This window comes from Bos indicus x Bos taurus, chromosome 5, assembly GCF_003369695.1.
Source record: "Bos indicus x Bos taurus breed Angus x Brahman F1 hybrid chromosome 5, Bos_hybrid_MaternalHap_v2.0, whole genome shotgun sequence".
Classification (NCBI taxonomy): domain Eukaryota; kingdom Metazoa; phylum Chordata; class Mammalia; order Artiodactyla; family Bovidae; genus Bos; species Bos indicus x Bos taurus.
The window spans coordinates 12323763-12351071 of NC_040080.1; the positions used below are offsets into that span (position 1 = coordinate 12323763).

General features: G+C 47.2%; 1 protein-coding gene across 5 annotated transcripts; it reads left to right on the plus strand.

The window, feature by feature from the left end:
• The first annotated feature begins 983 nt into the window (after positions 1 to 983).
• On the plus strand, positions 984 to 26867 carry RAD52 (RAD52 homolog, DNA repair protein). 5 transcript variants are annotated; one of them, XM_027540993.1, is made up of 13 exons: positions 995 to 1217; positions 10281 to 10351; positions 16604 to 16701; positions 17689 to 17790; positions 17890 to 17983; positions 18124 to 18191; positions 20326 to 20444; positions 21075 to 21150; positions 24118 to 24314; positions 24458 to 24603; positions 25339 to 25428; positions 25720 to 25935; positions 26360 to 26867. In XM_027540993.1, the coding sequence occupies exons 3-13, from the start codon at positions 16621 to 16623 to the stop codon at positions 26419 to 26421; spliced, it is 1251 nt and encodes a 416-aa protein (XP_027396794.1). In that variant the 5' UTR covers positions 995 to 1217; positions 10281 to 10351; positions 16604 to 16620; the 3' UTR covers positions 26422 to 26867. The 5 variants fall into 5 exon arrangements, with proteins under 5 accessions (XP_027396796.1, XP_027396797.1, XP_027396794.1 ...); XM_027540995.1 differs by lacking the exon at positions 10281 to 10351 and having other exon boundaries at positions 984 to 1217; positions 25720 to 25976; XM_027540994.1 differs by lacking the exon at positions 10281 to 10351 and having other exon boundaries at positions 995 to 1285.
• The last annotated feature ends 442 nt before the right edge of the window (positions 26868 to 27309 follow it).

The following is a 27309-nucleotide window of genomic DNA, read 5'->3' on the forward strand; positions in this document are numbered from 1 at the left end:
AGGCACGAGTACTGGAGTGGGTTGCAATTTCCTTCTCCAGGGGATCTTCCCGACTCGGGGATCGAACCCAGATCTCCAGCGTTGTAGGCAGACACTTTTACCGTCTGAGCCACCAAGGAAGTCATTCTGCCATAAGGGTGATATCACCTGCATATCTGAGGTTGTTGATGTTTCTCCCAGAAATCTTGATTCCAGCTTGTGATTCATCCAGCCTGGCATTTCACATGATGTACTCTGTATATAAGCTAAATAAGCAGGGTGATAGTATACAGCCTTCAGGTACTCCTTTCCCAATTTGAAACCAGTCCATTGGCCTGGGGACCCAGCGGCAGGGGGCGTGTTCCGGAGAGCCCGTCCCCCTGCAGTCCCTGCCGGGCTCTGATGACCACAGCAGCCTGGATGAACCGGGGGCGCCAAGCAACCGCGCAGTCCTTGCTGGGCTTGGGGCGCAGAGGGCGGTGCCGCGAGCTCGCAAGGCGCCAGGGGGCAGCAGAGGACACGGCGGCGCAGGGCATTCGGGAGCCGAGCGACCGGCACGGAGGTCCGGGTAGCACTGCCACCTTGCTTGATGGCTCTCAACAGATGGCTCTGCTCCCATCTGCTGACTTGACTTGCGGCTCCTCTTCCTATGCCCCACAGTGGTCCGGCGCGAGTTCAGTTGGACCTACTCCATTCCCACAGTCCTCTGCTCAGCCATCCTAAGTAGGATCGGGTTCGGGCCGCCCCGCCCCGGGGCGTTGTTGCCCAGACCTTCTCCCCATGGTCCTCTGCGTGCCCTTCAGGCCTCCTCGTCCGTTGCGGTGTCTCCGAAACCTTCTTCCCAGGGTCCTCTGCGCGGCCGTTGAAGCTCCCTTATGCGTGTTGAGGTCACCCCCACTGTACCGGTTTCTGCCAGACCTTCTTCCCAGGATCCTCTGCGCGGCCGTGCCTATCGCCTTTCGGCGCGTTCAGGCCCTCCGCCCACGTGGTCTCGCCTTGACCTCAGGGTCCTCTGAGTATCGCGCCTAGTGCCCTTCCGCGCTTTCGGACCGCCTCCGCTGGTGTGGTCTCGCCCAAGCTTCTTCCCAGAGTCCTCTGCGCGGCCGTGTCTAGGGCCCTTCCTCCCTCGCGGTCTCGCCCAGACCTTCTTCCCAGGGTTCTCCAAGTGGCCGTGCCCCAGGGAATTTCTGCGCGTTCAGTCTGGACAGACCTCTGTCCGCTCTGCGCTGCTGAGGCGCGTAAGTGGAGTCGCGGCCGGGTGGGAGCTCGCCTCGCGGGTCTCGGCTTAGCGGTCCAGCGTCCAGCGGTGTGTGATAAGCCGTGAGGGCGCCGGGCCGGGCGAGCGGGCGGGCAGCCAGGGCCGGGGCCGCGGGGTCAGTGATGCCCGGGGCGGGGACCGAGGGCGGATCAGCCGACGGGCCCCAGGCGGCAAGCGGCTGCGGCCCGGAAGGCGTTGGGGTTTCGGCGGAGTTTGACAGGTCAGCGCGTAGTCAGCCCTTGTGGCGCTTTCAAACAACCGAGCCGCAATCCACACACGGTGGAATCCCTCTGTCTGAAGAGACCGGCTGCGTGGCTTCGGCGCGTTCGCCGGGCCGGGCCGCGGTCGCCGCTGGTGCGGAGCCTGGGGGTCGCCCAGAGCCCCGCGAGCTAGTTAGCGGACGCGGCTCACCTGGTCCGGCCCGGGTCGGCGCTCTTCGGTGCGCGGCCGCTGGGCGGCGTTTCGTCTAGGGGGGACCTTGCTTTTTCTCCGTTAACTGATGGGCGTTTGGGCTTTTGCGCTTTCTGGTCTCCCAGCCCGTTTAAGGTCTGTTCCTCCCGGGGACTCACAGACCGAGGCACAAACTTCTGAAATCTAAATTCTCCCCCAACCTGGAGCTCCGGGCCCGGGTCAGGCGTTTGGGCGGCCTCGGGTCTGGTTGTTTCGGGAAGGTTTGTACAGTTTTCTGTTCTCAGTACAGCACTCCTGGACCCTTGGCGGTCACGAGCAGAGCAGCCTTCGTGTGCGGGGCTCGCTGGAGACGCCGCCAGGCCGGCCGTCCAGTGTTGGGCACCGGGTGGGCTGGACACGAGCGGACGGATGATGTAGCAGAGCCGGGGGACGGGGGAGCTCATCTCCGAGCAGACCTAGCGCGTCTTCCGTGTTTTGTGTGTTCACGGACCGGTCCCCGAACAGAACCAGCCCTCAGGGCGCCTGGCCGGTGTGCTGGGTGACCCTCGCGCTGTCCCTGCCGAAGTCCGGCAGGCCGCACCTCTGCCAGCTTGTTTCAGACTGTAAACCAGCGGCCTCGTTGTCCTTCAGGCCACAGTTTACGCTTTTTATTCGTGACTCCACTGTTTCTTTAGCACATCTTTAAAAAATTGGAAGATTCTTTAAATTCTGTAATTCTTTACAATTTTCCAGTTTCGCTCGCACGACATCGTGCGCATAAGGTTGTGTGACAACCCTCGTTTTCCCACTACCCCTGCCCTGCCCCTCCATCCTTCCCTCCCGCACTGGCACCACCGCTGAGCTCACTAGTGAGTCCGCTTCTCTTTTGTTGACTAGTTTGTTGTGTTGTTTCAGTTCCACCTGTGAGTGACATCACACGGTGTTCATCGTTCTCACTCTGACTTACTTCACTTAGTATAACGCCCTCCCAAGTCCATCCCTGTCTAGAAGGTCCTCCAAACTTGTTGATGCAGAAAGGCAGGCGTGTTTCCGATGAGCTTTGTTCAGGTGTGAGTTAGGTGCTGTCCACTGTGAGTTCAGTGTTAAGGAACCAACACTGTGTCTTATATAGGCTGCCTTTAATTGAAACATGCAAAGCAAGGCTTTGTACTGACTGGTTGATGGAAATGAAGCAACTGGAGGCTCGCACTGGCGGATACCTAACCGTGCTTCTGCAGGAGCAGTGGCTGGGTCTAGGGTCAGTCAGTGCTCAGATTACCTGTGGAACAGATCACCACCAACAGTGAGAGTGGACTCTGTGATCAGTTTAATTACTCAGAAAGCTCTGTGGGGATATTTATTCAATTTCTGTGGCTTCTAACATTTTTCCACTCATGGTATTCATTTTTAATAAAGCCCTGGCAGTTTTGAAGTGGAGAAGAGCTAAAATAAAGCTACCATTCTCTTTATTCTACAAGTAGGGTAGGGACTGTGCTAAGTCCTAGAGATCCAGTCAGTAGTTAGTATATGGCCCCTGTGTTCTCAGCAGTAGCGTGGATTATAGTGTTACCTGTGCTGCGTGCAGTCGTGTTTGACTCTTTGTGGCCCGCCAGGCCGCCTGTCCATGGGATTCTCCAGACAGGGATACTGGAGTGGGGTGCTATTTCCTCCTCCAGGGGATCTTGCTGACCCAGGGATGGAACCCATGTGTCTTGCGTCTCCTGCATTGGCAGGCCAGTTCTTTATTGCTGAGCTACCTTGGAAACCCATGTGCTGTGATGTCTGTCTAAATGCTGTGGGAATTTAGGATTCATTCTGTTCAGAGTGTAGTGAGGTGTGTCAGGTTTCAAGGAAGAGAGGACATTTTGATATCTTTTTTCTTCTTAAATAATGGTTTTTCTACTCTTGCTAAATTTAAGAAAAGTTTTACAAGCATGCGAGCAGCATGTACATAAGTGAAAATAAAAGAAAGAATTTTGGTATCTAGTCTTGTTGGTCTTTATCCTCATAGTCAGCACTTCACTGATTACTGAGCTTGGTCAGCTCTGCCTCAGTGACGCACATACAGAATCCATCATGCTTGTCATCTGTGGCTGTCACTTAGGTTGAGCCTCTGTCGTTTTCCTCTGCTGACTGTTGTAATGTAGACTCCAACTGTGCTCTCCTGCAGTTATTCACTGATGACAAGGAACGTTTCCAGGTGAAAATATTGTATAATTCTCAACTTAGAATTTCCACTGCTCCCCCATGTTTACAAACTAAAGTTTTAAGCTTTGAAAAGTGGTTCATTCATGATAACACTACCGGAACGGTGTGTGTGACAGGAGGTCCATCTGCTCACCATTCAAAAGCCAATAAACAGGCCAGGTTGCTGGAAAGGAAAGTTTGCTTTGTTTCAGATGCTGGCAACTGAGGGGAAGTGTGGTGGACATCTGTCCAAAGACTGACTCTGCACCCTCTGTCCCCACAAGCAAGGGATGAGAGCTTTTATAGCTAGAGCTGGAGGGGGAGCGGTGCGGGCTACATGCAGAAACAGCACAGTCATCTCTTAGTCATCTTCAGATTGGTCCTCACTGGTCTTCCTAGCATCATCTTGGTGGTTTTAGGCACAATTAATCTTCAGTTCTGGGGTGCACTTCTTCCCATTTCTTTGCAGTTAGTTCTCAGAATTGTGGCAGCTTAAGTCCTGGGTTCAGTCTGGCCATAAAGTAGTTATGGCCATCAAGTAGTTAACTTCTCCACCTGTTGTTTTAGTATCTGTAAGACAGCTCATAGGATACGGTTCAAGGTATTACCTATAGTCCTTGAGAAAAAACTAAAGGTCCTTGACTACGCTTCATGACTACGTTATTATTTAGTCTCCTTCAACTGTTTTCCTTTGTTTCCACATTTTTCACTTTTCTGATTAAACTCATTCTTTGGAATTTTCCACAGACAAAAAGCAAGCAGAGGACATGGGTGGGGGGCAATCCCCCAACCCCTTTAAGCATTAAACTTAAAGCCAGCAGTCCTACACATCATGAGTAGTTATACCCTGTGACAACGTTCAGTTCAGTCACTCAGTCGTGTCCGACTCTTTGTGACCCCTTGGACTGCAGCTCGCCAGGATTCCCTGTCCATCACCAACTCCTGGAGTTTACTCAAACTCATGTCCATTGAGTCCGTGACGCCATCCAACCATCTTATCCTCTGTCGTCCCCTTCTCCTCCTGCCTTCAATCTTTCCCAGCATCAAGGTCTTTTCAAATGAGTCAGTTCTTTGCCTCAGGTGGACAAAGTATTGGAGTTTCAGCTTCTACATCAGTCCTTCCAATGAATATTCAGGACTGATTTCCTTTAGGATGGACTGGTTGGATCTCCTTGCAGTCCAAGGGACTCTCAAGGGTCTTCTCCAACACCACAGCTCAAAAGCATCCATTCTTTGGTGCTCAGCTTTCTTTATAGTCCAACTCTCACATCCATATGTGACTACTGGAAAAACCATAGCTTTGACTAGACAGACCTTTGTTGGCAAAGTAATGTCTCTCCTTTTTAATAAGCTGTCTTGGTTGGTCATAACTTTTCTTCCAAGGAGCAGGCAGCTTTTAATTTCATGGCTGTGGTCACCATCTGCAGTGATTTTGTGACAACATTACTAGACAGTTTTTCCATCCTGAACATTAGTGTCGAAAGTATCATTAGAAACAAAGCAATTACTTTCTATTGAGTGTCTGTTAACCAAAATCAGATCAATATTCCAGGAGAACTTTGCTTTTTTAACAGAGGGGAAGAAAAGGAAAGTTAAGTCTTGTATTTAGTTTACTGTTAATAGCAAAATTTATGTACCTAATTATATTTAGTCTAATCTTAATCTTACAACGTAAATTTTTTTCAAAAAAATTTTTAATAAACTTTTTATCATTTTTTGGATTTGAATAAATTTGTCCTATATTTTCCCCATTGAGAAACAGCTGTAGGACAAAATTATTACCATCATTTTTTTCAATAAAAATATTTTTGTATGCCTTTTTTTTGCCAACAACACGTTGTCTTACTTGTTTTTACATACCGAATGCTTTCCTTATTATTTTTACACATCACAGTTTTTAACCCTGGAAACCATAACAAAACCAAGAAACAGGTAATTGAAATGTTATACCAGCATTTTCTGATTGGCAAATGTAGGAACATACTCCATAACCTCAAAAAACATACACTTTTAATAGCATAATTTTTTTAATAGTACATGTATGTTTAATAAACCCAAACATCTTTAGTTTTCCTCTTGGTTTTATAAGAAGATAAAAGTAGGTAAATTTAGATTTGTTTGATTTGTAAGCACTTATATTTTTTTAAACCAATTAAGTAGAGCTTCTTTACAAATTAACCTCAGCAATATCATCCAAAGACAAAAACACATACTGAGACATGCAAACATCCAAACAGAGATCTCACTGTTTTATCTTTTTACATTTTATGAATTAGGCATTGCAGTTAATCTTACCAGTTTATGGATAATAGAATAGCCAAATTTACATACTCAATTTTAAAAGGTTTTTTTCCTTTTTTTTTTTCTTGGCTTGAAGTTTCACAGTTAATCCAAGGCTGGAGTTCCAAGCAACATGGACTGTGTTTGTATTTCAGGGACATGATAAGTGTTAATCTCAAATTTTTCCCTAGGCTTATTTTTGTTTCCTCAGGGTCTGAAAAAAAGCATTTTATCAAGCCAGCTTTTCCTAACTGTATATGTAAAGAGAACTGGCTTTTTTTGAATTTTAAGAGTTCCATTTTAACCTCTCTTCTCTGGAGTCTAAAGAATTCTGTTGCCATACATGGTCCAAAAAAAAAAATCATCTTTCTTTAGTCATAATTTTCCAGCTAAAATTTTTCTTAATGAATTGAACCTGAATTTCCATTTTACATAAGGCAACAAGAATACCAGTCACACAGATGGAATACACGCTCACACACCAATTGACAGATCTGTCATAAACCCTCTTCAAGGGTGACCAGTACGGAGTCACAAACAAACACTTCCCCAGAACGTCAAGAACACCCACGTAGCACTGTGCGTGTTAGTTGCTCAGTCGTGTCCAACTCTGCAGCCCCATGGACCGTAGTCCACCAGACTCCTCTGTCCATGGGATTCTCCAGGCAAGAAATACTGGAGTGGGTTGCCATTTTCTTCTCCAGAGGATCTTCCCGACCCAGGGATCGAACCCAGGTCTCCTGCATTGCAGGCAGATGCTTTTCCGTCTGAGTTACTAGCACTCACAAATAGGAAGTTTGCCTGTGTGCACACCGGTGGACTTCCCTGGTCTTAGGGCTCATCATCTTGTCCCAAATGTAAGTTTTTATTCCACCAAGGAAAAGTGTACATTGGCAGCCAGTGCTGAGCAGAGGGAGGATCCTCAAAGCAAAAGGTTTTGGCAGCTGCTGAATATCCCCCAAATGCCCTACTTGGGCTCATTCACCACGGACAGGTGGATACAGCATCATGGCCACAGCTCTCCTCTGGAAGACCCAGGAGAGCCCGGTGCTGTGAAAGCACAGGAGCCAGCCCTGAATTTGCACCAAAATCTGTTAACTGAAAGGGTGTGGAAGGTGGGGTTCGGCTGCTCATCACTCAAAAGGTCAGTAAACAGGCCAGGTTTGGTGGAAAGCTTGCTTTATTTCAGATGCCGGCAACTGTGCCGGGCAGTGGAGGACATCTGTCTGAAGGCCATCCCCCGTGCCCCCGGCACACAAGCAGGGGGTGAGAGCTTTTATAGACAGAGTTGTTGGGGGGTCTACATGTAGAAACAGCACAGTCCGCTCTGACAGTCGTCTTCAGTCGGTCATCAGTGGTCTGACCAGCACCATCTTGACTGTTTTGGGTACAATTCCAGGATCCACTTGTTCCCATTTCTTTGCGGTCAGTTCTCAGGATTGTGGCAGCGCATGTCCTGGGTACAGTCTGGTCATCATGTAGGTAACTTCTCTACCCGGTGTTTTAGTATCTGTAAGACAGCTTGTAGGATATGGCTCAGAATAATATCTATAGCCCTTGAAAAAGAACTATAAAGCTCTTTGTGCTTAAGGACTACATTATTATTATTTAGTCTCCTTTTACTGTTTTCCTTTGTTTCCTCATTTTTCACTTTTCTGATTAAACTTAGTTTTTGATTAAAGTTTTCCATAGACAAAAGTCAGGCAGAGGACATGGTGGGGAGCAAGGACCATAGGGCCCTGCTCTGTTTCAATAATGCCCTGTCTTGTCTTTAATAAAGATGAGAAGAGGTCAGACAAGAGAGTGGGCTCAGTCACTCAGTCGTGTCTGACTCTTTGTGACTCCATGCACTGTAGCCTGCCAGGCTTCTCTGTCCATGGGATTTCGCAGGCAGGAATACTGGAGTGGGTTGTCATTTCCTTCCTCCGGGATCTTTCCGGCCCAGGGATCGAACCTGAGTCTCCTGTGTCTCCTGCATTGGTAGGTGGAGTCTTCACCACTGAGCCACGTGGGAAGCCCAGACAAAAGAGAAAGCCATCCTTATGTGGCATGTCTCCTTCCCACCTTCCTTCTGCCCTCCACCACTAATTAGAAGTGCTTTTAGGTGAGAAGGAAATAGATAAGAATAAAGGCATTGGGGGCAATCTTACTTATCTTCTCAGTTCAGTCACTCAGTCTGACTCTTTGCGACCCCCCAGACTGCAGCACGCCAGGCTTCCCTGTCTTATCACCAGCTCCTGGAGCTTGCTCAAACTCAGTGTCCATCGAGTCAGTGATGCCATCCAACCATCCAGTGCTCTGTTGTCCCCTTCTCTTCCTGCCTTCAATCTTCCCCAGTATCAGGGTCTTTTCCACTGAGTCAGTTCTTCACATCAGGTGGCCAAAGTATTGGAGTTTCAGCTTCAGCATCAGTCCTTCCAATGAATATTCATGATTGATTTCCTTTAGGATTGACTGATTTGATCTCCTTGCAGTCCAAGGGACTCTCAAGGGTCTTCTCCAACACCACAGTTCAAAAGCATCAATTCTTCGGCACTCAGTTTTCTTTATAGTCCAACTCTCACATCCATACATGACTACTAGAAAAATCATAGCTTTGACTAGACAGACCTTTGTTGGCAAAGTAATGTCTCTCCTTTTTAATATGCTGTCTAGGTTGGTCATAGCTTTTCTTCCAAGGAGCAAACATCTTTTAATTTCATGGTTGCAGTCACCATCTGCAGTGATGTTGGAGCCCAAGAAAATAAAGTCTTGTCACTGTTTCCATTGTTTCCCCATCTGTCTGCCATGTAGTGATGGGACCCAATGCTATGATCTTTGTTTTTTGAATGTTGAGTTCTAAGCCAGCTTTTTTACTCCCCTCTCTCACTTTCATCAAGAGGCTCTTAGTTCCTCTTTGCTTTCTGACATAAGGGTGGTGTCATTTGCATATCTGAGGTTGTTGATATTTCTCCTGGCAATCTTGATTCCAGCTTGTGCGTCATCCAGCCTGGCATTTCTCATGATGTACTCTGCATATACGTTAAATAAGGAGAGTGACAGTATACAGCCTCGATGTACTCTTTTTCTTCTTAATATCACTTGAGTTCATCAATTTCTTGCTTAGAACCACTGTACCTAGTTCAGGCTCTTACCTACCAGCCCCCAGAGCCTTTTTTTTTTTTTTTGTCATATGTTTTTATTTCTTTGGGAAAATACCTATCAGAAGACAATTCTTGGGTCATGTGGAAAATTCATGTTTAATTTCTAAAGAAGTTATCAGATTTGTTTGCAAAATTATAAAACCACAAAGCGTCTAGAAGAAAACATTAAAAAAATAGCTTCATAATCTGGAATGGTGCAAAGGTTAGACTCAGAAAGCAACAACCTCTTAAAAAAAGAATAGTTTGGATAACATCGAAAGTGAAAACTTCTCATTTAAGGTAACTCTACAAATGAACAGGCTCTGACACCTGTTTGACAAAGCACTGATGTCCAGGGTTTGTAAAGAACCACTGGGGTTCAAGGGCTGGAACCAGTCCTTTGTCGCTGCTGCTCTGCCCCCTGGGATGCTTGGCTTCATCTTCAAGCCGTTCTTCTTCCGTGAAGAGTACCCTGTGTTTACAGCCGTCAGCGGTGCATGAGTGTTCTGGCTGCTTCACATCCTTGCCAACTTTTGGTGTTGTCAGCCTTTATTTTTAGCCATTCTAGTGGGTGGAAAGTGGTGTGTCATCATGGTTGGTTTTAATTTTAGTCCTCGATTCCGAACAATGCTGAGCACTTTCTCCCGTGTTTATTGACATTTTATATCTTCCTTTGTGAAGTGCCTGCACAAATCTTTTGCCCATTTAAAACTGGGTTAATTGTCTTTTTATTTTTGAGTTGTAGGGGTTCTTTATATGTCCTTTTTATATCCTGGATATCAGTCTTTGCAGTTGCCCCTTCATTTTCTTAAGAGTTGTTTTGATAAGTAGAGTTTTACATTTTGATGTAGTCATATTTGTCTTTTTTTTTCCTTTAATAATTATGGGTTTCTAGGTCATAAGTAAGAAATCTTGGCTACCTCCAGGTTGTGAAGATATACTTCTGTATTTTCCTGTAGAAGTTTTAGTTTTAGCTTTTATGTCTAGGCTAAAATCCATCTCCAGTTTTTGTGAATGATGTAAAAATTATTTTGTGAAAAATATTAAATGTTCTTCCCGTACAGATCTCCAGTTGTTCCAGCGTCACGTGTTGAAAATGCCATTGTGCTGCACTGGAGCCTCTGTTGGGATTCAGGTGGTGGCTGATTTCTGGACCCTTTTTCTGCTCCAGTGTTTCGTCCTCACCGCTGCTTTTTGCTGTTTTGTTTTGTGTTTCACATTGTTAGCTGCTTTTGACTGTGCTGGTCTTCGCTGCTGCCCCGCCTGTCTCTAGTTGTGAGTGGGGCTCTCTGTTTCGGTGCGCAGGCTTCTCGCTGTGGTAGCTTCTCTTGTTGGGGAGCACAGGCTAGCGCATGTGGACTTCAGTAGTTGGGGCTCCCAGGCTCTGCAGCACAGGCTCAATAGTTGGGGGCCACAGGCTTAGTTACTGTATGGCATGTGGGATCTTCCCAGATCAGGGATCAAACCCGTGTCTCCTGTATTGGCAGGCAGATTCTTTACCACTGAGCTAATAGGGAAGCTCCCCACCATCCCCACAGTGTTTTAATTATAGTAAGTCTTAAAGTCATGCAGTGTAGGTCAGCAACTTCTTTGGTTTTCAAATTTGATTTGGTTAGTTTAGATCCTTTGCATTTTGTTTGAATCATCATCCTAGCAGTTTCCGCAAAAAAGTCTGGTAGGATCATGATTATGCTGTTATTGCCACATCATTTAATAGGGTACATTTTTGAGAGTGGTCTTATTAATGTTCCCTTTTGCAGATGAGAAAATTGGGGCCCAGAGAGGTTAAGGAAGTGTCCTGTTTAAGTCCTTGGAGCTCAGTCCTGACCCACGTTGGACTCTGACCCTCATACTTTGCTTTACCACTGGGGATGGTTGCTGACCTGCAGGCCGCAGCTGCCACCCCTTCTGTAGTTACGTTTTTGTTTCTTTCTTTTTGGTTTTCATTGTTTTTTTAAATTTTTATATTAGAGCATAGTTGATTTACAATATTGTGTTAGTTTTAGGTGGAGAGCAAAGAGATTCAGTTATACATATACATGTATTTGTTCTTTTTCAAATTCTGTACCATTTAGGTTATTACAGAATTTTGAGTAACATTCCCTGTGCTGTACAGTAACTGGTCCTTGTTGGTTTTCTGTTTTAATAGATACCTATCAGTGTAGCAGCGAGTACATGTCACTCCCAATCTATCCCTTTCCTCTACCCTTCCACCCCAACCATATGTTTGTTCTAAAAGTCTGTGATGTGAATCTGTTTCTGTTTTGTAAAGAAGTTCATTTGTGTAATAAAGTTTTATTGGGACACAACCACACTCATTCATTTGCATATTGTTAGTGGCTTTTTGGGAGAAGGCAGTGGCACCCCGCTCCAGTACTCTTGCCTGGAAAATCCCATGGACGGAGGAACCTGGTGCGCTGCAGCCCATGGGGTCGCTAAGAGTCAGGCACAACTGAGCCACTTCACTTTCACTTTTCACTTTCATGCATTGGAGAAGGAAATGGCAACCCACTCCAGTGTTCTTGCCTGGAGAATCCCAGGGACGGGAGAGCCTGTGGGCTGCCGTCTATGGGGTCGCACAGAGTCGGACATGACTGAAGTGACTTAGCAGCAGCAGCAGCAGTGGCTTTTTGTTCACTCACTAAGTCATGTCCGACTCTGCAACCCCATGCTCTGCAGCGCACCATTCCCTGTCCTTCATCTCCCGGAGCTTGCTCAGACTCATGTCCATTGAGTCAATGATGCCATCCAACCATCTCATCCTCTGTCATCCCCTTCTCCTCCTGCCTTCAATCTTTCCCAGCATCAGGGTCTTTTCCAATGAGTCAGCTCTTCACATCAAGTGTCCAAAGTACTGTAGCTTCAGCATCAGGCCTTCCAATGAATATTCAGGACTGATTTCCTTCCTGACTGGTTGGATCTTCTTGCAGTCCAAGGGACTCTCAAAGGTCGTCTCCAGTGCCACAGTTCGAAAGCATCAGTTCTTCATTGCTCAGCCTTCTTTATGATTCAATTCTCACATCCATATATGACTACTGGAAAAACCATAGCTTTGATTATATGGACCTTTGTTGGCAAAGTGATGCCTCTCCTTTTTAATATGCTGTCTAGGTTTTCATAGCTTTCCTTCCAAGGAGCAAGCGTCTTTTAACTTCATGGCTGCAGTCACTGTCCTAGTGATTTTGGAGCCCAGGAAAATCAAGTCTGTCACTGTTTCCACTGTTGCCCCATCTGTTTGCCATGAAGTGATGGGACTGGATGCCATGATTTGTTTTTTGAATGTTGAGTGTTTTTTTTTTTAATAGCTTTATTGACGTTCACCCATACAATTCACCCACTTTAAGTATATAATTCAATAGCTTTTATATTTGCACACTTGTGAACTATCACCATCATCGGTTTTAGAACATTTTCATCACCCTGAAAAGTAACCCTGTGTCCAGTAGCAGTTACTCCCCGTTTGCCCTGTTGTGCCTCCTGCCCCAGCTTATGGCAGCACTGATCATTTTTTTATAGTGGTTTAGTTGCTAAGTTATGTCTGACTCTTGCGACCCCAGGGACTGTAGTAGCTCACCAGGCTCCTCTGTCCATGGAAAGTTTCCAGGCAAGAATACTGGAGTAGGTTGCCATTTCCTTCTCCAGGGAATGTTGAGTTTTAAGTCAGCTTTTTCACTCTCCTCTCTCACCTTCATCAAGAAGCTCTTTAGTTCCTCTTCACTTTCTGCCATTAGAGTGGTATCATCTCCATATCTGAGGTTGTTGATATTTGTCCCAGGAATCTTGATTCCAGCTTGTGAGTCATCCAGCCCAGCATTTCACCTGATGTACTCTGCATATAAGTTAAATAAGCAGGGTGACAATACACAGCCTTGATGTACTCCTTTCCCAAATTTTGAACCAGTATGTTGTTCCATGTCCGGTTCTAACTGTTGTTTCTTGACTTGAGGTTTCTCAGGAGGCAGGTAAGGTGATCAGGTATCCCCATCTCTTGAAGAATTTTCCACAGTTTGTTGTGGTCCACATAGTAAAGGCTTTAGTGTAGTCAATGAAGCAGAAGTAGATGTTTTTCTGGAATTTCCTTGCTTTTTCTATGATCCAGTGGATGTTAGCAATTTGATCTCTGGTTCCTCTGCATTTTCTAAATCCAGCTTGTACATGTGGAAGTTCTCGGTTCGCATATTGTTGAAGCCTAGCTTGGAGAATTTTGAGCATTACCTTGCTAGCTTGTGAAATGAGTGCAGTTGTGCAGTAGTTTGAACATTCTTTGGCACCGCCTTTCTTTGGGATTGGAATGAAAACTGACCTTTTCCAGTCCTGTGGCCACTGCCAAGTTTTCCAAGTTTGTTGGCATATTGAGTGCAGCACTTTCACAGCATTATCTTTTAGGATTTGAAATAGCTCAGCTAGAATTCCATCACCTCCATTAGCTTTGTTCACAGTTATGCTTCCTGAGGCTCACTTGACTTCGCACTCCAGGATGTCTGGCTCTAGGTGAGTGATCACACCATCATGGTTATCTGGGTCATTAAGACACTTTTTATACAGTTTTTCTGTGTCTCCTTGCCACCTCTTCTCAATCTCTTCTGCTTCTATTAGATCCTTGCAGTTTCTGTCCTTTATTGTGCCCATCTTTGCATGAAATGTTCCCTTGGAATCTCTAATTTTCTTGGAGAGATTTCTAGTCTTTCCCATTGTACTGTTTTCCTCTGTAGAGGAAATACCCTGCTTCATTTTGTACTCCAAAGCCAAACTTGCCTGTTACTCCAGGTATCTCTTGACTTCCTACTTTACATTCCAGTCCCCTGTGATGAAAAGGGCATCTTCTTTTTGGTGTTAGTTCTAGAAGGTCTTGTAGGTCTTCATAGAACTGTTCAACTTCAGCTTCTTTGGCATTAGTGGTTCGGACATAGACCTGGATTACTGTGATGTTGAGTTGTTTTGCCTTGGAAACAAACCAAAATCATTCTGTCGCTTTTGAGATTGCACCCAGGTACTGCATTTCGGACTCTGGTTGACACTGAGGGCTGCTCCATTTCTTCTAAGGGATTCTTGCTGATGGTCAGCTGAATTAAATTCTCCCATTCTCGTCCATGTTAGTTCACTAATTCCTAAAATGTCGATGTTCACTCTTAGCATCTCGTTTGACCACATCCAGTTTACCTTGATTTAAGGACCTAACATTCCAGGTTCCCATGCAATCTTGTTCTTTACCGCATCAGATTTTACTTTCATCACCAGACACATCCACAACTGGGCGTCCTTTCCATTTTGGCTCAATGTCTTCATTCTTTCTGGAGCTTTGTCTTTGCTCTTCCCAGTAGCATATTGGACACTACTGACTTGGGAAGCTCAACTTTCAGTTTCATATCTTTTTGCCATTGCATAGTGTTCATGGGGTTCTCAAGGCAAGAATACTGGAGTGGTTTGCCATTCCCTTCTCCTGCGGACCACGTTTTGTCAGAACTCTCCACCATGACCCAACAAGGGCTGCTGTCATGCTGCAGTGTCAAAGTGAAGCAGTGACAGAGACTGTAGAACCTGTCACACCTAACACGTTTATTCCTGACCCTTTATGGAAAAAGTTTGCTGACCCCTGCTTTTTAAATTTTTGTTTAAGTAATACATGTATGTGTTTGAAAAGGAAATAACACTGAAATTTTTATCTTTAAAAAGACGAGCCTTGCTGCACTGTTGTTCACACCGGCACCACTCCTCAGGGATGCTTCATCCTTTTAAGTGTCTTCTCTGGCATTTATCGTTACATTCTGATAATATTCTCACTGCACTGTTTTTTAACAATTTTAGACACTAATTATTGACTAGGCCACTCTTTTTAGTGCAAGATTATAAATAAATTTATCATTTCTTAGCTGAAAGGTAACGTTTTATGATCATTTAGTTTTCTGCATTTTCATAATGTACATAAAGAAATTAACAAGCATTCAGCAATAGTTACCGTTTATTTAATACTTCATATGTGCCAGGCACCTTCTAAGGCAGGTTTTAAAAACTGAAGTGTAGTGGATTTAGTGTTGTGTGAATTACTGCTGTACTGCGCGGTGATTCACTGATACATATATATACACTTTTAAAGTATCCTTTTCCTTATGGTTTATCATAGGGTGTTGGACATAGTTCCCTGTGCCGTACAGTAGGGCCTGTTGTTATCCAGTCTGTGGAAAATCTTACACCTGCTAACGCCAGCCTCCCACTCTCCGCCCCACCCCCGCCTTGGCAACTACCTGTCAGTTCTCTCTGTTCCTGATTCTGTTTCATAGATAGGTTCGTTTGTGTCTTAAGTTCCACACGTGAGTGATATCATGTGGTGTTTGTCTTTCTCTTTCTGACTTCACTTAAGTATGATCATCTCTAGTTGCATTGATGCAGTTTTATGCAGTTTCACACTAATCTTTACAGAACTCCTAGAAAGTGTAGGCACTATTGTTATCTCCATCTTCCAGATGATGAAATGTCACTGGAGAGCTTATGTGAGACTTCTCTTGGTCAAGACCTCATGGGTGATGGAGCCAGAAGTCAGCATTCGGAATGTGAGCTCTTAAACACTGTGCTGTAATGCCATGTGTGGAATCATATACTACTTGATGGTCACAGATTTGTGGCTCTGTAGGTAATCTGAGGATTTATACGCAGAGATTCATGCACAGGTCCGCTGAGGCCCCACTTGGAATCTGCTGGGTGTGCGGCAGGGCGGGGCCTCAGGTAGCAGGGGGCCCTCCCGAGGTAAGGCTGTGCACTGCCAGCCTGCGCACTAGCGTGGGCTCCATCTGACACACTGGCTCTCAGCCTGGAGCTGATGTCAGAATCGCTGGGTGGGCTGGCTTCTGAGTCAGTTGGTCTAGGGTACGGCCTGAGCAAGGTCCCGGGAGATAAAGAAGCTGTGGGGACCATGGGTGCTCAGCGCTGTGTTCTTTGTGGACACGGGGTCTTCTGTGCCACATGACCCTTCCATGGCATCATGGTCCATGACAGTTCGGCTGCTGTGGCTTATGTTTCCTCTTTGACCCCACAGAGGTCAGGGTCACGATGCTCATATAGTTGGTGATCGTAAGCTGGTTATTGGCTCTTCCCTAGCGTGCTTTTGTAGTTTTGATTTTTTCTATTGCAAACATTGTAATTATAACATATACCACATTCTTACTGCAAAAATCACCTTTAGTAGCAGCGCCACGCTGGCAGAACTCAGCAGAAAGGTAGAAGCAGCCCCTGAGGGGTTCAGAGGCCTATTCAGCGACAGCCAGGCACTGAGGAGCTGCGCCCCTGGCCTGTGTTTAAGGCCCGTGGAGAACGTGACTTCATCTGATTGTAGCAGAGACTTGCTTTTCACCATTAGCCTTCAGACCTCTGTTTTGCTCTTCTGTTTATTTAGAGTCAACCTGAACCAGCATGTCCGGGACTGAGGAAGCAGTCCTTGGAGGCCATGACAGCCGGCCTGCCGGTGGCAGCCCCGTGTTATGCTTCGGTCAGGTGAGTGTGTCCTCCTCCCTGGAAGGTATGAGGTAAGTGAAAACCAAGACGGTCTGGGGAAGCAGTGTGTACAGCACCCTTATATACATGTAAGCTGTTATTTTCATCTAGAGACTTCATTTGGGCATCTCTGTTGAGCTCTGAGAGTGTATTGGAGCTTCAGCAGTGCTGGGGGCTACATTTAGATGTAAATTGTTTTTGAATAGGTTGCATTTTCATATGCTGTAACATTCCAAGTGGAGCAGACTCTGTGTGAAAAGTCTCAGTGTTTGCTGTCACTCCTGTCCCCATGGCACTTGGATCTCTCTTTTTGGAGGCATCCAAAGTTTCTGGGGTTTATGGAGATACTCTTTGCATATAAGGGGGATTCTTGCTTTGTCCACCCACATTCTGTCTTAGCAGAGATCTGTGTGTATCGTTCCACTTGAATGGGGCCAGGGGCGAACTACCAAGGCGTCGAAAATCTCATCACAGAGCGGTGCAGTTCTCCGTGTGCAGGACGGGAAACGGTTGAATTGGAGGGCACACGGAAGCAAGGCTTCCCGCCCTGTTTTCTCCTCTTTCACGTCTACATAAAGGTCATGAGAGATTCTGAGACGGGAAGTCTTAGTCTCTTGGTTGTGGTTGGAGAGAGTTGTGGTAACATGGTAGTCACGTCTGAGGCAGTGGTTCTCCCAATGTGGTCCAGTGACCCTGGGGTCCATAGGACCTTCCAGAGCCTGTGAAATCAAAGTTATTTTCATAATACTACTAAAGTACTCTGCCTTTTTCACCCTCATTCTTTCATGAGTGAGGGTGGAGTTTTCCAGAGACTGCATAGCGTGTGCCGATGTCATTGCTCTGCTAGTTACTGGAATGTGTGCCTGTGAAGTTTTAATTCCTTGTATTGATAGACAACCCACATGAACAGCAGCTCATGGGATCCTCAGTACGTCTGAGCGTAGGATTGGCAGAAATGTCAGTTCAGTTTCCCCTTTCTGGTTCCAGTACCAGTACACAGTGGAAGAACACCAGGCTATCCAGAACGCCCTGAGGCAAAGGCTGGGCCCAGAGTACATCAGTAGCCGCATGGCTGGAGGAGGCCAGAAGGTAGGCAAATTTTCTGCCTGAAAAGTGGGGGCCCGTGATGCTGACTGTTGGACGGCGAGGAATTTTAACAAGGTGTTTTGTCTTCTTTATTTTTCCCAGGTGTGTTACATCGAGGGTCACAGGGTCATTAATCTGGCCAATGAAATGTTTGGCTACAACGGCTGGGCGCACTCCATCACACAGCAGAACGTGGGTGAGCGCGCCCTCCTGGCATTGCCGCCTCCCGCCGGACGCGCCGCGGGTGAGGGCCGGGGGGGCGTGCTCCGTCCCGGCAGGAGGAGCACGGGTGAGGCAGGTCAGCACGCCCTCACCTGGCTGTCTTTCCCACCCTAGATTTTGTTGACCTTAACAATGGCAAGTTCTACGTGGGCGTCTGTGCGTTTGTGCGAGTCCAGCTGAAGGTGAGGGTGACGGAGGAGACGTGCGGCGGGAGAGAGAGCGGGCGCGGAGGCTCTGGGCCAGAGTGGGCTGTGCATTCACTCGGCCTTACTCAGGCGCCCGAGAGAATTTTGAGGAGCTTGTTCTCCTGCACATTTTTAAGTGACTATTTTCACCACATAGACAAACAGTTGCAAGGGTGCATTTTTTGGCATATTGTAAAATTCTACATTCTAAAATAAATCTGCTACATCTTTTTAAAATGTACCAATGGATTCTATATATTAATACCATAGAAGATGACATACTGTCATCTATTTTTAAAAATATGTATACAAGCTACTTTTTATTTGAGCAAGTTACTCTTTAGTCATCAGAAATTTAACATTGTTTCTTCTTGAATACATATTTCCATCCCATTTCTCCACCGGCTTTTTTTTTAAAATAATGCAAAGTGATGCTTTGTTTATTTTTGGCTGCATTGGGTCTTCATTGCTTTGCAAGGGCTTTTCTCTGGTTGCGGTGAGCAGGGCTACTCTGGGTTACAGCACCTGGGCTTCTCACCGAAGTGGCTTCTCTCGTGGAGCACAGGCTCAGCAGTGGGGCTGTGGGCTCAGGCTCTGGCTCGGGCGAGCAGGTTAGTTGCTCCATGGCACATGGCATCTTCCGGGACCAGGAATCAAACCCGTGTCCCCTGCATTGGCAGGCGGATTCTTACCCACCACACCACCAGGGAAGTCCCCTACTGGCTTATATTATATGATTGAACATCTTTTATTAATAACTATTATACTTCTCTGCCTGTGTATGTTTGTGTATGTGTAAAAATTTGGAGGGGGGAGTAAATTTCCAGTGATCTTAAGGCTCTCTATTAAAACATTTCTTCTGGATTGAGTTACTATTAATATTACAGGTGTTATTAACACACAGTAGAGTCAATTGTGTTTATTTTGAAGAGACAGCAAAACTACATCATAATATAAAATTTTATGGAAAATGCATTTCTTGACAAGATGGATGAAGCGTTTTTTTCTATTGTTAATATATCTATAGTTAATATTACTTATTCCTAAACATTTAGAATTAATTCTGCTCTGACTTATTTTTGTAAATAGTACTGAAAACCTTGGGCTTCCCGGGTGGCGCAGTGGTAAAGAAACCCGCCCGCAATGCAGGAGATGCAAGAGACACAGGTTCGATCCCTGGGTCGGGAGGATCTCATGGAGAAGGAAATGGCAACCCACTCCAGTATCCTTGCCTGGGAAGTCCCAGGGACAGAGGAGCCTGGTGGGCTATGGTCCATGGGGTCACAAAGAGTTGGACGTGACTGAGCGCACACACACACAAATTGAAATCCTTATTCCCATTCGCTGGGACTGGAAAGAGTTTCATTATAGTGCTGTTCATCTCTTTGACTGTTTCTGAGTTGTATTTCAGAATCGCAGTGCTATCATCAGGAGTTACACTCGGCTGTCAGCTGACAATTACACTCGGCTGTCAGCTGACAATTACACTCGGCTGTCAGCTGACAAGTTGACCAGGCTGCCTTTGCTTTTGGTGGAAGCCGAGAAGCATATCCCACCTGACTTGTGAGAGGGTTTGCTAGCCAGTCATTAGAATCAGTTATATATAATATTTCAAATTTCCCTTTTTCCTGGTATCCCCAAGGTTTTTCTTTTTTTAACTTTTTCATATTGGAGTATAGTTGACCAATAATGTTGTCAATTTCAGGTGTAGAGCAGAGGGGACTCAGTTATACATGCATCGTTCTTTTTCCAGTTGCTGCCCCATTTAGGTTATTACAGAATGTTGTGCTGAGCTCCCTGTGCTGTACAGTATGGCCTTGTTGGTTATTTTAAGTACAGCAGTGTGTATATGTCTATCCCACTCTGTCCGTCCCCACAGGCTTTCCTCCTGTGCGGTAGTGCACCTTAGTAAGACCTGGGCTGGCTTAGACACGTGCCTTCTTATGTAAAGAGGGAGAGAGAGAGAACTGTCTTGACACTGAGCCCTGGCACCTGTGGGTCCAGATCTAGTCCAGGAGGCGGCCCCGGCCGGACTGTCGCCCAGTCTGAGCGTGGCTGCTTGATGACGAGAGCTGTGAGGGATGGGCTCTAACCCCTCACGGTGGGGCCTGAACACCTTTTCTGCCCCCAGGATGGCTCGTATCATGAAGATGTGGGCTACGGTGTCAGCGAGGGCCTCAAGTCAAAAGCCTTGTCCTTGGAAAAGGCCAGGAAGGAGGCAGTAACAGATGGGCTGAAGCGGGCGCTGAGGTAGGCAGGCGCCGGCTGCTTTCAGACCTGTCCCCGGCCCCGCCCCCGCCTCACCCTTAGCCCCAGACGGCTCGTTTCCTGCTGTCTTTCCCTTCTGCATCCTTACTCCAAGGCCCTCTTTGGGGAATACGAGGTAGGAGCCTGTTCTGTGCTGGACTTTGCCTTCCCCACCCCTGCCCTCCACATGAGCCCACAGGTTGCTTCCTCGTTGTCTGTAACGCACCTGCATAGTTCTTTGTTATGTGTGTGCAACACAATTAACTTAGTTACACAGAGCAGGATTTTAATCTTTTTGGGGGTTAAAGATGCCTTTGAGAATTGAATTACCAGAAAAAAATACAGATACAACTTGCTTTAAAAATTCGCAGTGCCACAGCCTGTAGGGGATCTGAGCTTCTCAGTATAGAAGTCTAGTCGTGAAGGTTGTGCCCTGAGCGCTGTGCTTATGCACTGGGGGTCGCAGCGGTCCCTGGGGAGGGATCTTAGCCCTGGAGCTTGCGTTCCACAGCGGGAAGGACCAGCCGGCTTTGTGAACGACTGACTCACACCCTGTGCTCCGGGGGCAGGGACGTGCGACTGTCCTGCTCACTGCTGTGTTCTCAACCCGCTTCCACTCTGTTTTACCCTTAGAAGTTTTGGGAATGCACTTGGAAACTGTATTCTGGACAAAGACTATCTGAGGTCACTGAACAAGCTTCCACGCCAGGTACGTTGGAAGTGGGGATGGTGACTGATCCCCTCGTGTCTGAGTATGTGGTGATGGAAAGGGACATGTCGGCCAGCTCTGTAGAGGGTCGGGAACGTGCACTTCCGCTGTCTTGAGCTAGCAGGAACCAGTGGGCTCGTTTACCACCGAGGACGATGAAGCAGAGTCCACGGTGGAGAGGAGTGTGCTTGGCAGAGCTCTGAGAGATGGGAGCACAGGGCCCTCCCAGCCCATTGCCATTTCTTCCAGACACCCAGAGCCTCACCGGCCCAGCCCTCCCTCTTCCGCAGCTCTGCGCCTGGAGGGGCTGGATTCCCATTTGTGTGGGTGCATGTCACGTGACTGCACTCGCCTTTGGAGAGGGGTCTGGAGTCCAGCGTGACCTGGGCTGGCCGGGCGCGGGAACGGCCCTGAGGCCTGCTGAGTGTGTCTGTGGTTCCTCGGGCCCCTGCAGAGCTGCCACCTGCCTGGCAGCCTCCCTCTGCTGTACTTCCGGGTCTTTTTCTTGTGCTGCCCCTCATAGAGGTGTGTGTCAACTGGCAGAACTTCGTTTCTTTCTTTCCTTTTTTAAAATCTTTTTAATCTATTATTGGACTCAGTTTGCTATTAATAATATTGTTTAGGACTTCTGTATCTTTTTCATGAGGGATATTGTAGTTTTGTTTTGTAGTCATAGTAAGAAACAAACAGGAGCCCCCAGTGGTGCGGCGGTAAAGAATCCGCCCACCAGCGCAGGAGGGCCCTGGAGAAACGGACGGCAGCCCGCTGCACTGCTGCCCTGCGCCAGGCCGCTGCCGGCCAGTGCCCGAGCAGCCCACCTCCGCTGCTGTGACTCTGCTTTGGTCTCACGGTGGCCTGAGTGTTGGCACCTCTTAGCTGGTCACTGCAGCTCCTACAGGGGAGTTCCGTCTGTTTACGGATACCTTGGTGTCACTGGGAGGGAGGGCCTGGAGCCTCCTAGGCAGCCATTTTGTTGACATGACTGTATTTTTTCACTTTTTTTAAAATGAAGTACAATATATACACAGCTGTGAAAGTCATAATGGTACAGCCTGGTGAGTTTTTGGAAGTGAACACAGCTGTCTACACCTCAGATTAGGGAAACCGGACATAACCATTCTCTAGAAATCTTCTGCTCCCCCCACTCCACGCACTGTTTTTTTTTAAACTTTTGGCCGTGCTGTAGCTTCGTTGCTGTGTCAGTACCTGTGCTTTTTGTGCACAGGCTTCTCACTGGTAGCTTCTCTTGTGGAGCACAGGCTCAGCATGTGGGGTCTTCCTGGACCAGGGATTGAACCCGGGTCCCCTGCATTGCAATAGTTCATAGTTTACTGAACCACCAGGGAAGGCTGACTTTCTTTTTAAAGCAACTTTTTTTTTTTCAGTCTTTTAGTCAGGTTTATTCCTGCTTTTAAACTTTATATAAATGGAATTGTATGGTGTGTGCTTTATAAAAAGTGTTAAAAAGTACAACATAGCTATGTAGACAATGGGCACGTGATAAATGTTCAGCTGGATGAATTTTAAGGCACACACACCCACGTAGCCAGCACGCGAGTCAGGTCGAGTATCACCGCTTCCCGGAGTCTCCGGGGCTCCCCCCGCCCCCATCACTGCTGAGGAGACCACGCTCACCACGGGCTAGTTCTGATTGTTCTTTGCTTTTGGGACTCACATTATGAACTGTTCTGTGTCTGGCTGTCATTCCACGTGTGTGATTCATTTGTGTTGAATGTAGTGGCATCTTCTGTGACATGAGTCTACACTTGGTTTTCCCATTCTGACTTAATAGACGGTGGAGATTTTCGTAGCTTTTGGTTGAATAGGGCTGCTGTTAGCATTCTTGAGCATGCCTGGGTGTGCACACACGCATTTACTGTGGAAATTATTAGCGAAGCTCAGAGGGTTGGGCATATGCTTGGTTTTAGTAGGTTCTACTTCCAGTTGTCCAGTATGGCACATAGCAAGTATGTGAGTTCCAATTATTCTGTATATTCAACAGCATTTAGCTTTGTCTTAAAATTTTTTTCAGTGCTCATTTTCAATTTTTTTTTGTGGTGGTAAAATATACATAAAATTTACCTTCTCAGACATTTTAAGGGTGCAGTTCAGTTGTACAAAACACTCTGCTAACTGTAAAGTGTTAGCATTTTACAGTCTGTAACTGTCTGTAACTCTTTGCTGTTACAAAACAAGTTCTACCCACTGCACGGTGACCCCAGCTCCCTCTCCACACAGCCCGGCACCCTCTGCCTTGTCTCTGCTTCTCGCTCCCCTTGGTGCCTCTTGTCAGTGGAGCCATCTTTGTTCCTGGCCTGTTTCACTGAGCATACCATCCTCAAGTTTCCTAGCGTAAGCTCATTTCCCCTAAAGTTTCCTTTTTTTTTGGCAGCAGCATGTGGGGGCTCAGTTCCCTGGCCAGGGATTGAACCTGGGCCTTTGGCATGAAAGCCTGGAACCAGGGAACTCCCTGCAGAAGCTCATTTCTTTTTGACTGACTGACTTCCCAATGTAGATAAGAAATTTCACAGTGTAATTTTCATTTTTAGGTTATCTTTACCCAAACGTAGTCGTCTCAACCTGATACTCCGCTATTCTGTGAGCCTCGCATTACTGAGTGAGGCTTTGCTTGTGGAGCACAGGCTCTGGGTTTCTGTAGTGTGACTGATGATGCATGATCATTTCCATAGGAAAGTGTGTCAGGCACAGTTGCCAAGTAAAGATTGAAGTTAGATTTTACAGAGCATTTTGCCCTAAATAAAAACTGAAGTGAAAACTCTGTTAACACAAAATGGCACAGGTGGAAAATGCAACTGTTTTACTCCACATAGAGTTGAAGTTACTTGCACTTGTGGATCCTCTGTCTCAGCTTCTCAGGACCTCGAAGGAATGAGGGCAGCGAACTGTGGAATGTGTTCAAGGAAAGGGCAAGAGCAACTGAAGGAAATTATTCTCTCTCCTTATTAGCCGCCTCTTGAAGTGGATTTAAGTAACGCAAAGAGACAAGATTTTGAACCATCTGTTGAACAAGCCAGATATAGCAGCTGCCAACAGAATGTGACTCTGGAACCCCCTAAAGCCCAGGAGGTGACCTCACCTTGCAGACTGAGCCACTCAGCTGGCCCCCACGCTATGACGCAGAGGGACAAGGAGAGCAGCTCCAGGTATGGCCGCCTGCCCTCTCTGCTCCTCCCCCCACTTGCACCTTCTCAGCAGCACGTGGGTCCCTGAGCCCCCTTGGGAACTGTGTGCTGTTGACCAGGTAACTCGGAACCCTCCCCTACACCTCACTGGTCTCCTGTTGCAGAAGCCTGGCCCCTGGTACCGCAGAGAGCGAAGCCACGCTCCAGCGGAAGCTCCGGCAGAAGCAGCTGCAGCAGCAGTTCCGCGAACAGATGGAGAGACAGCAGCGGGCCGCCACCTCTGCTCTGCCCGCCGGAAGGACCGACCAGGGTGAGAGGCTGGGGGCACCTCTGCCTGGAGCGGCAGGTTCGGTCCAAACCAGGGCTCGGCACACATGGGGCCAGGGCTTTCAAGCGCCGGGTCCTGCCCCATGTTTCCCCGTGGGTGAAGAAAACAGCCCCTGACGTCTCCAGAGCCGGACCTCTCCGGTGCCAGAGCTGCTTCGGGCCTCAGTTACTCTGGCCACACAGACATGAGCTCCTTGTGAGGCAGAAAGTTGGGTGTGCAGGTGATGGGGCTTCTGGCAGTTCTTTCTCCATGAGCTCGCGTTTTTTTCCGAGTCCAGATTCACTGGGAGTAGTAGTTTTGAAGTCTTTTCCAGAGACTATAAACAAAGACAAAATGGATTTTTCCCAGCTTCTCCTTAAAAATTATTACGGTTCTGAGGCCTTGGTTTCTGTTTAGTTCTTTAAAACTCCCCTCAGCACTGGCCAGCTGAAATTAATGAAGGGAAAAGCCCACAATGGATTGTGCTGGGGCTGTTCTTAGTAAGAATTATTCTGGTCTCTAGCTTCCAACCCAGACTTTTCAGTTTTTTCTCTAGGTTGATGAGAAGAATATGGTGTTTTCAGCCCTAGTCTATACAGATGAGTAGGTGGGACTGGACGCAGGGCCCCGAGCTCAATGCTGGCTCTGCGGGGTGTAACCAGGCAGCTCTGCACGCACCCCTGAGGCTGCCCAGCCCCCCGATGACGACAGGAGCTCAGCCTGCCCCTCTCTCTGCAGCGCAGCCGCCACTGGTGCCTGCTGCCAAGCCCAGCCTCCCCAGGACCCACTCACCTCCAGAGCCACTCACCCAGAGAGACCTGCTCCCAGGTAAGCGGAGCTAGAGGCGTGACCTAAGGCCCAGTCAGTACACACGCCAGGTGCCTGTGAGTCACTGGTCGTCACACACACACCTCAGAAGAGGCACAGGGATCTTCACTTCTGTTGGTTCTGCACCAAGGGATGCGAGTGGCCCGATGCTGGGTTGACTGCTCGCACATGTGCAGCTCCTCTGCTGCACCTTGGAGAGGCCTGGTGTCCTTCCACAGGACGGGGCTCTCACCACACAGAACCTTCTCGTGACCTGCTCTTTTCTCTTGTCTGTTACATTTTCCCTTGCAGACAGTCTTGAAATGTGGGACATGGCTTTGGATGCAGAGGACAGCGTGCTCAGGCCCTTGTTGAAACCAGAACCACCGCAGACCCCTGCCATCTCGGTCCTAAAGAACCACATGGAGACCCAGAACAGGATCCCACCAAGCCTTTGCCACCAGAATCCACAGGCACAGTCTGGACCCTGGCACCTCCAAACTCCCAGCCTTAACCAACACACCACAGGTAGCCGAGTGTTCTAGGAGCAAACACCAAGCGGAGCCTGGGTGTGTGTGATTCACTGAGTCAAAAGCAGAATGACATTCCATTTTAAGAAGTCTGGTGGACTCCTGTCAGAGGGGCAGCAGTTTAAGAACGTGGAGGACTACTAGTTTAAAAGCCAGAAGTTCCCCTGGGGTCCCGACCTGAGGGCTAACTCTTCAGCTGTATTTAACAGCTGTGGTTAAACGCAGACCCATCACGATTTCTCCTGTAGCTTGGTCTCGTGTTAAAGGAGGGATCTGTCCTAACAGTTTTCATTCTTGGGCTTTTGTGGTTTAAAGTAGGTCCAGTAGGACTGTTAGCTAATGACTTCTGGATTGCATCAGCTGTTAGTTTACTCCTGATTTTAAAGTCACTGCAGCTGTCTGAACAGTTTCCTTCTCCACAGGCGACTGTGATTCCTCTAGGAAGAATCAGGACATGAAGAAAAGGAAACTGGATCCACCTTAACCACAGCTCAGGTCACCTCCTAAACTCTGTCCTGATGGGACTTCCTTTTGGTCATGAAATGACTGCTCCTGCCTGAGGAGTGCGCTGTGCTTCAGGGCTCCACCTGCTTCATCCTGAACTCTGCCTGAGGACTCAGCACCTGCTCACATCAACTCGGGCATCACATCAAGCTCTGTAGAGACTCGGTGCCTTTTCTTGGGCTCCTCACTCTTTATTCCTAAGCTATTATGTTAATGAAGACAGAAATCACCTCGGCCTGTGGTACATCCCTGAGTGACTGCTGACCTGTTGCCGTGGGGCCCCCCGTTTCCTAACGCTGTCACGCAAGATTGCAGTCTTCATCACTATTGTTCATTGGCTCATGAAACTACTTCCCTTTTCTCCTAAGACCAGAGAAAAGGCATTTTTAAGAAAGCAAAATTAAATCCTACCCTGTAACAGTATAACAGGCATGCCTCTTCTTATTGCACTTCACATTGTTTTTAAAAAACAAACAGGTTTTGGCCACCCCGTGTGGAGCATTTTAAAGATTTTTAAGATACAATGCTAGTGCACATTTCAACTACAGTGTCATGTGAACAGTATTCATATGGATCAGAAAACCAAAAATCTGATGGAAGCAGCCATTCAGTTTCAGTCCAGAGGCAGCTGGAGCCCAGGCCTGTCTGTGACGTGGTGCCCGAGACAAGGACCCCCATGGCAGGCCTCGGCCACCCAAGCACCCCCGACCCCTCACCTGAGCTGCAGAAAATTTTTTTCTGGTTTTGGTTATTGTTACCGCTATCTTCCTTGTCTGCAGCATCTCAGTTAAGGTCAGAATCACTGAAAAAGTTTCTGGAGATAGGAATCCAGTTATAAATTGCATACAAGTCATATCAGCTAATGTGA

Bases quoted from the DNA above. Each gene is read 5' to 3' on its own strand.
- RAD52 (XM_027540994.1), top strand. From the start codon at position 16,621: ATGTCCGGGACTGAGGAAGCAGTCCTTGGAGGCCATGACAGCCGGCCT. The intron at 17,791-17,889 runs GTAGGCAAATTT...TATTTTTCCCAG, and splicing joins TGGCTGGAGGAGGCCAGAAG to GTGTGTTACATCGAGGGTCA. The intron at 17,984-18,123 runs GTGAGCGCGCCC...TTCCCACCCTAG, and splicing joins CATCACACAGCAGAACGTGG to ATTTTGTTGACCTTAACAAT.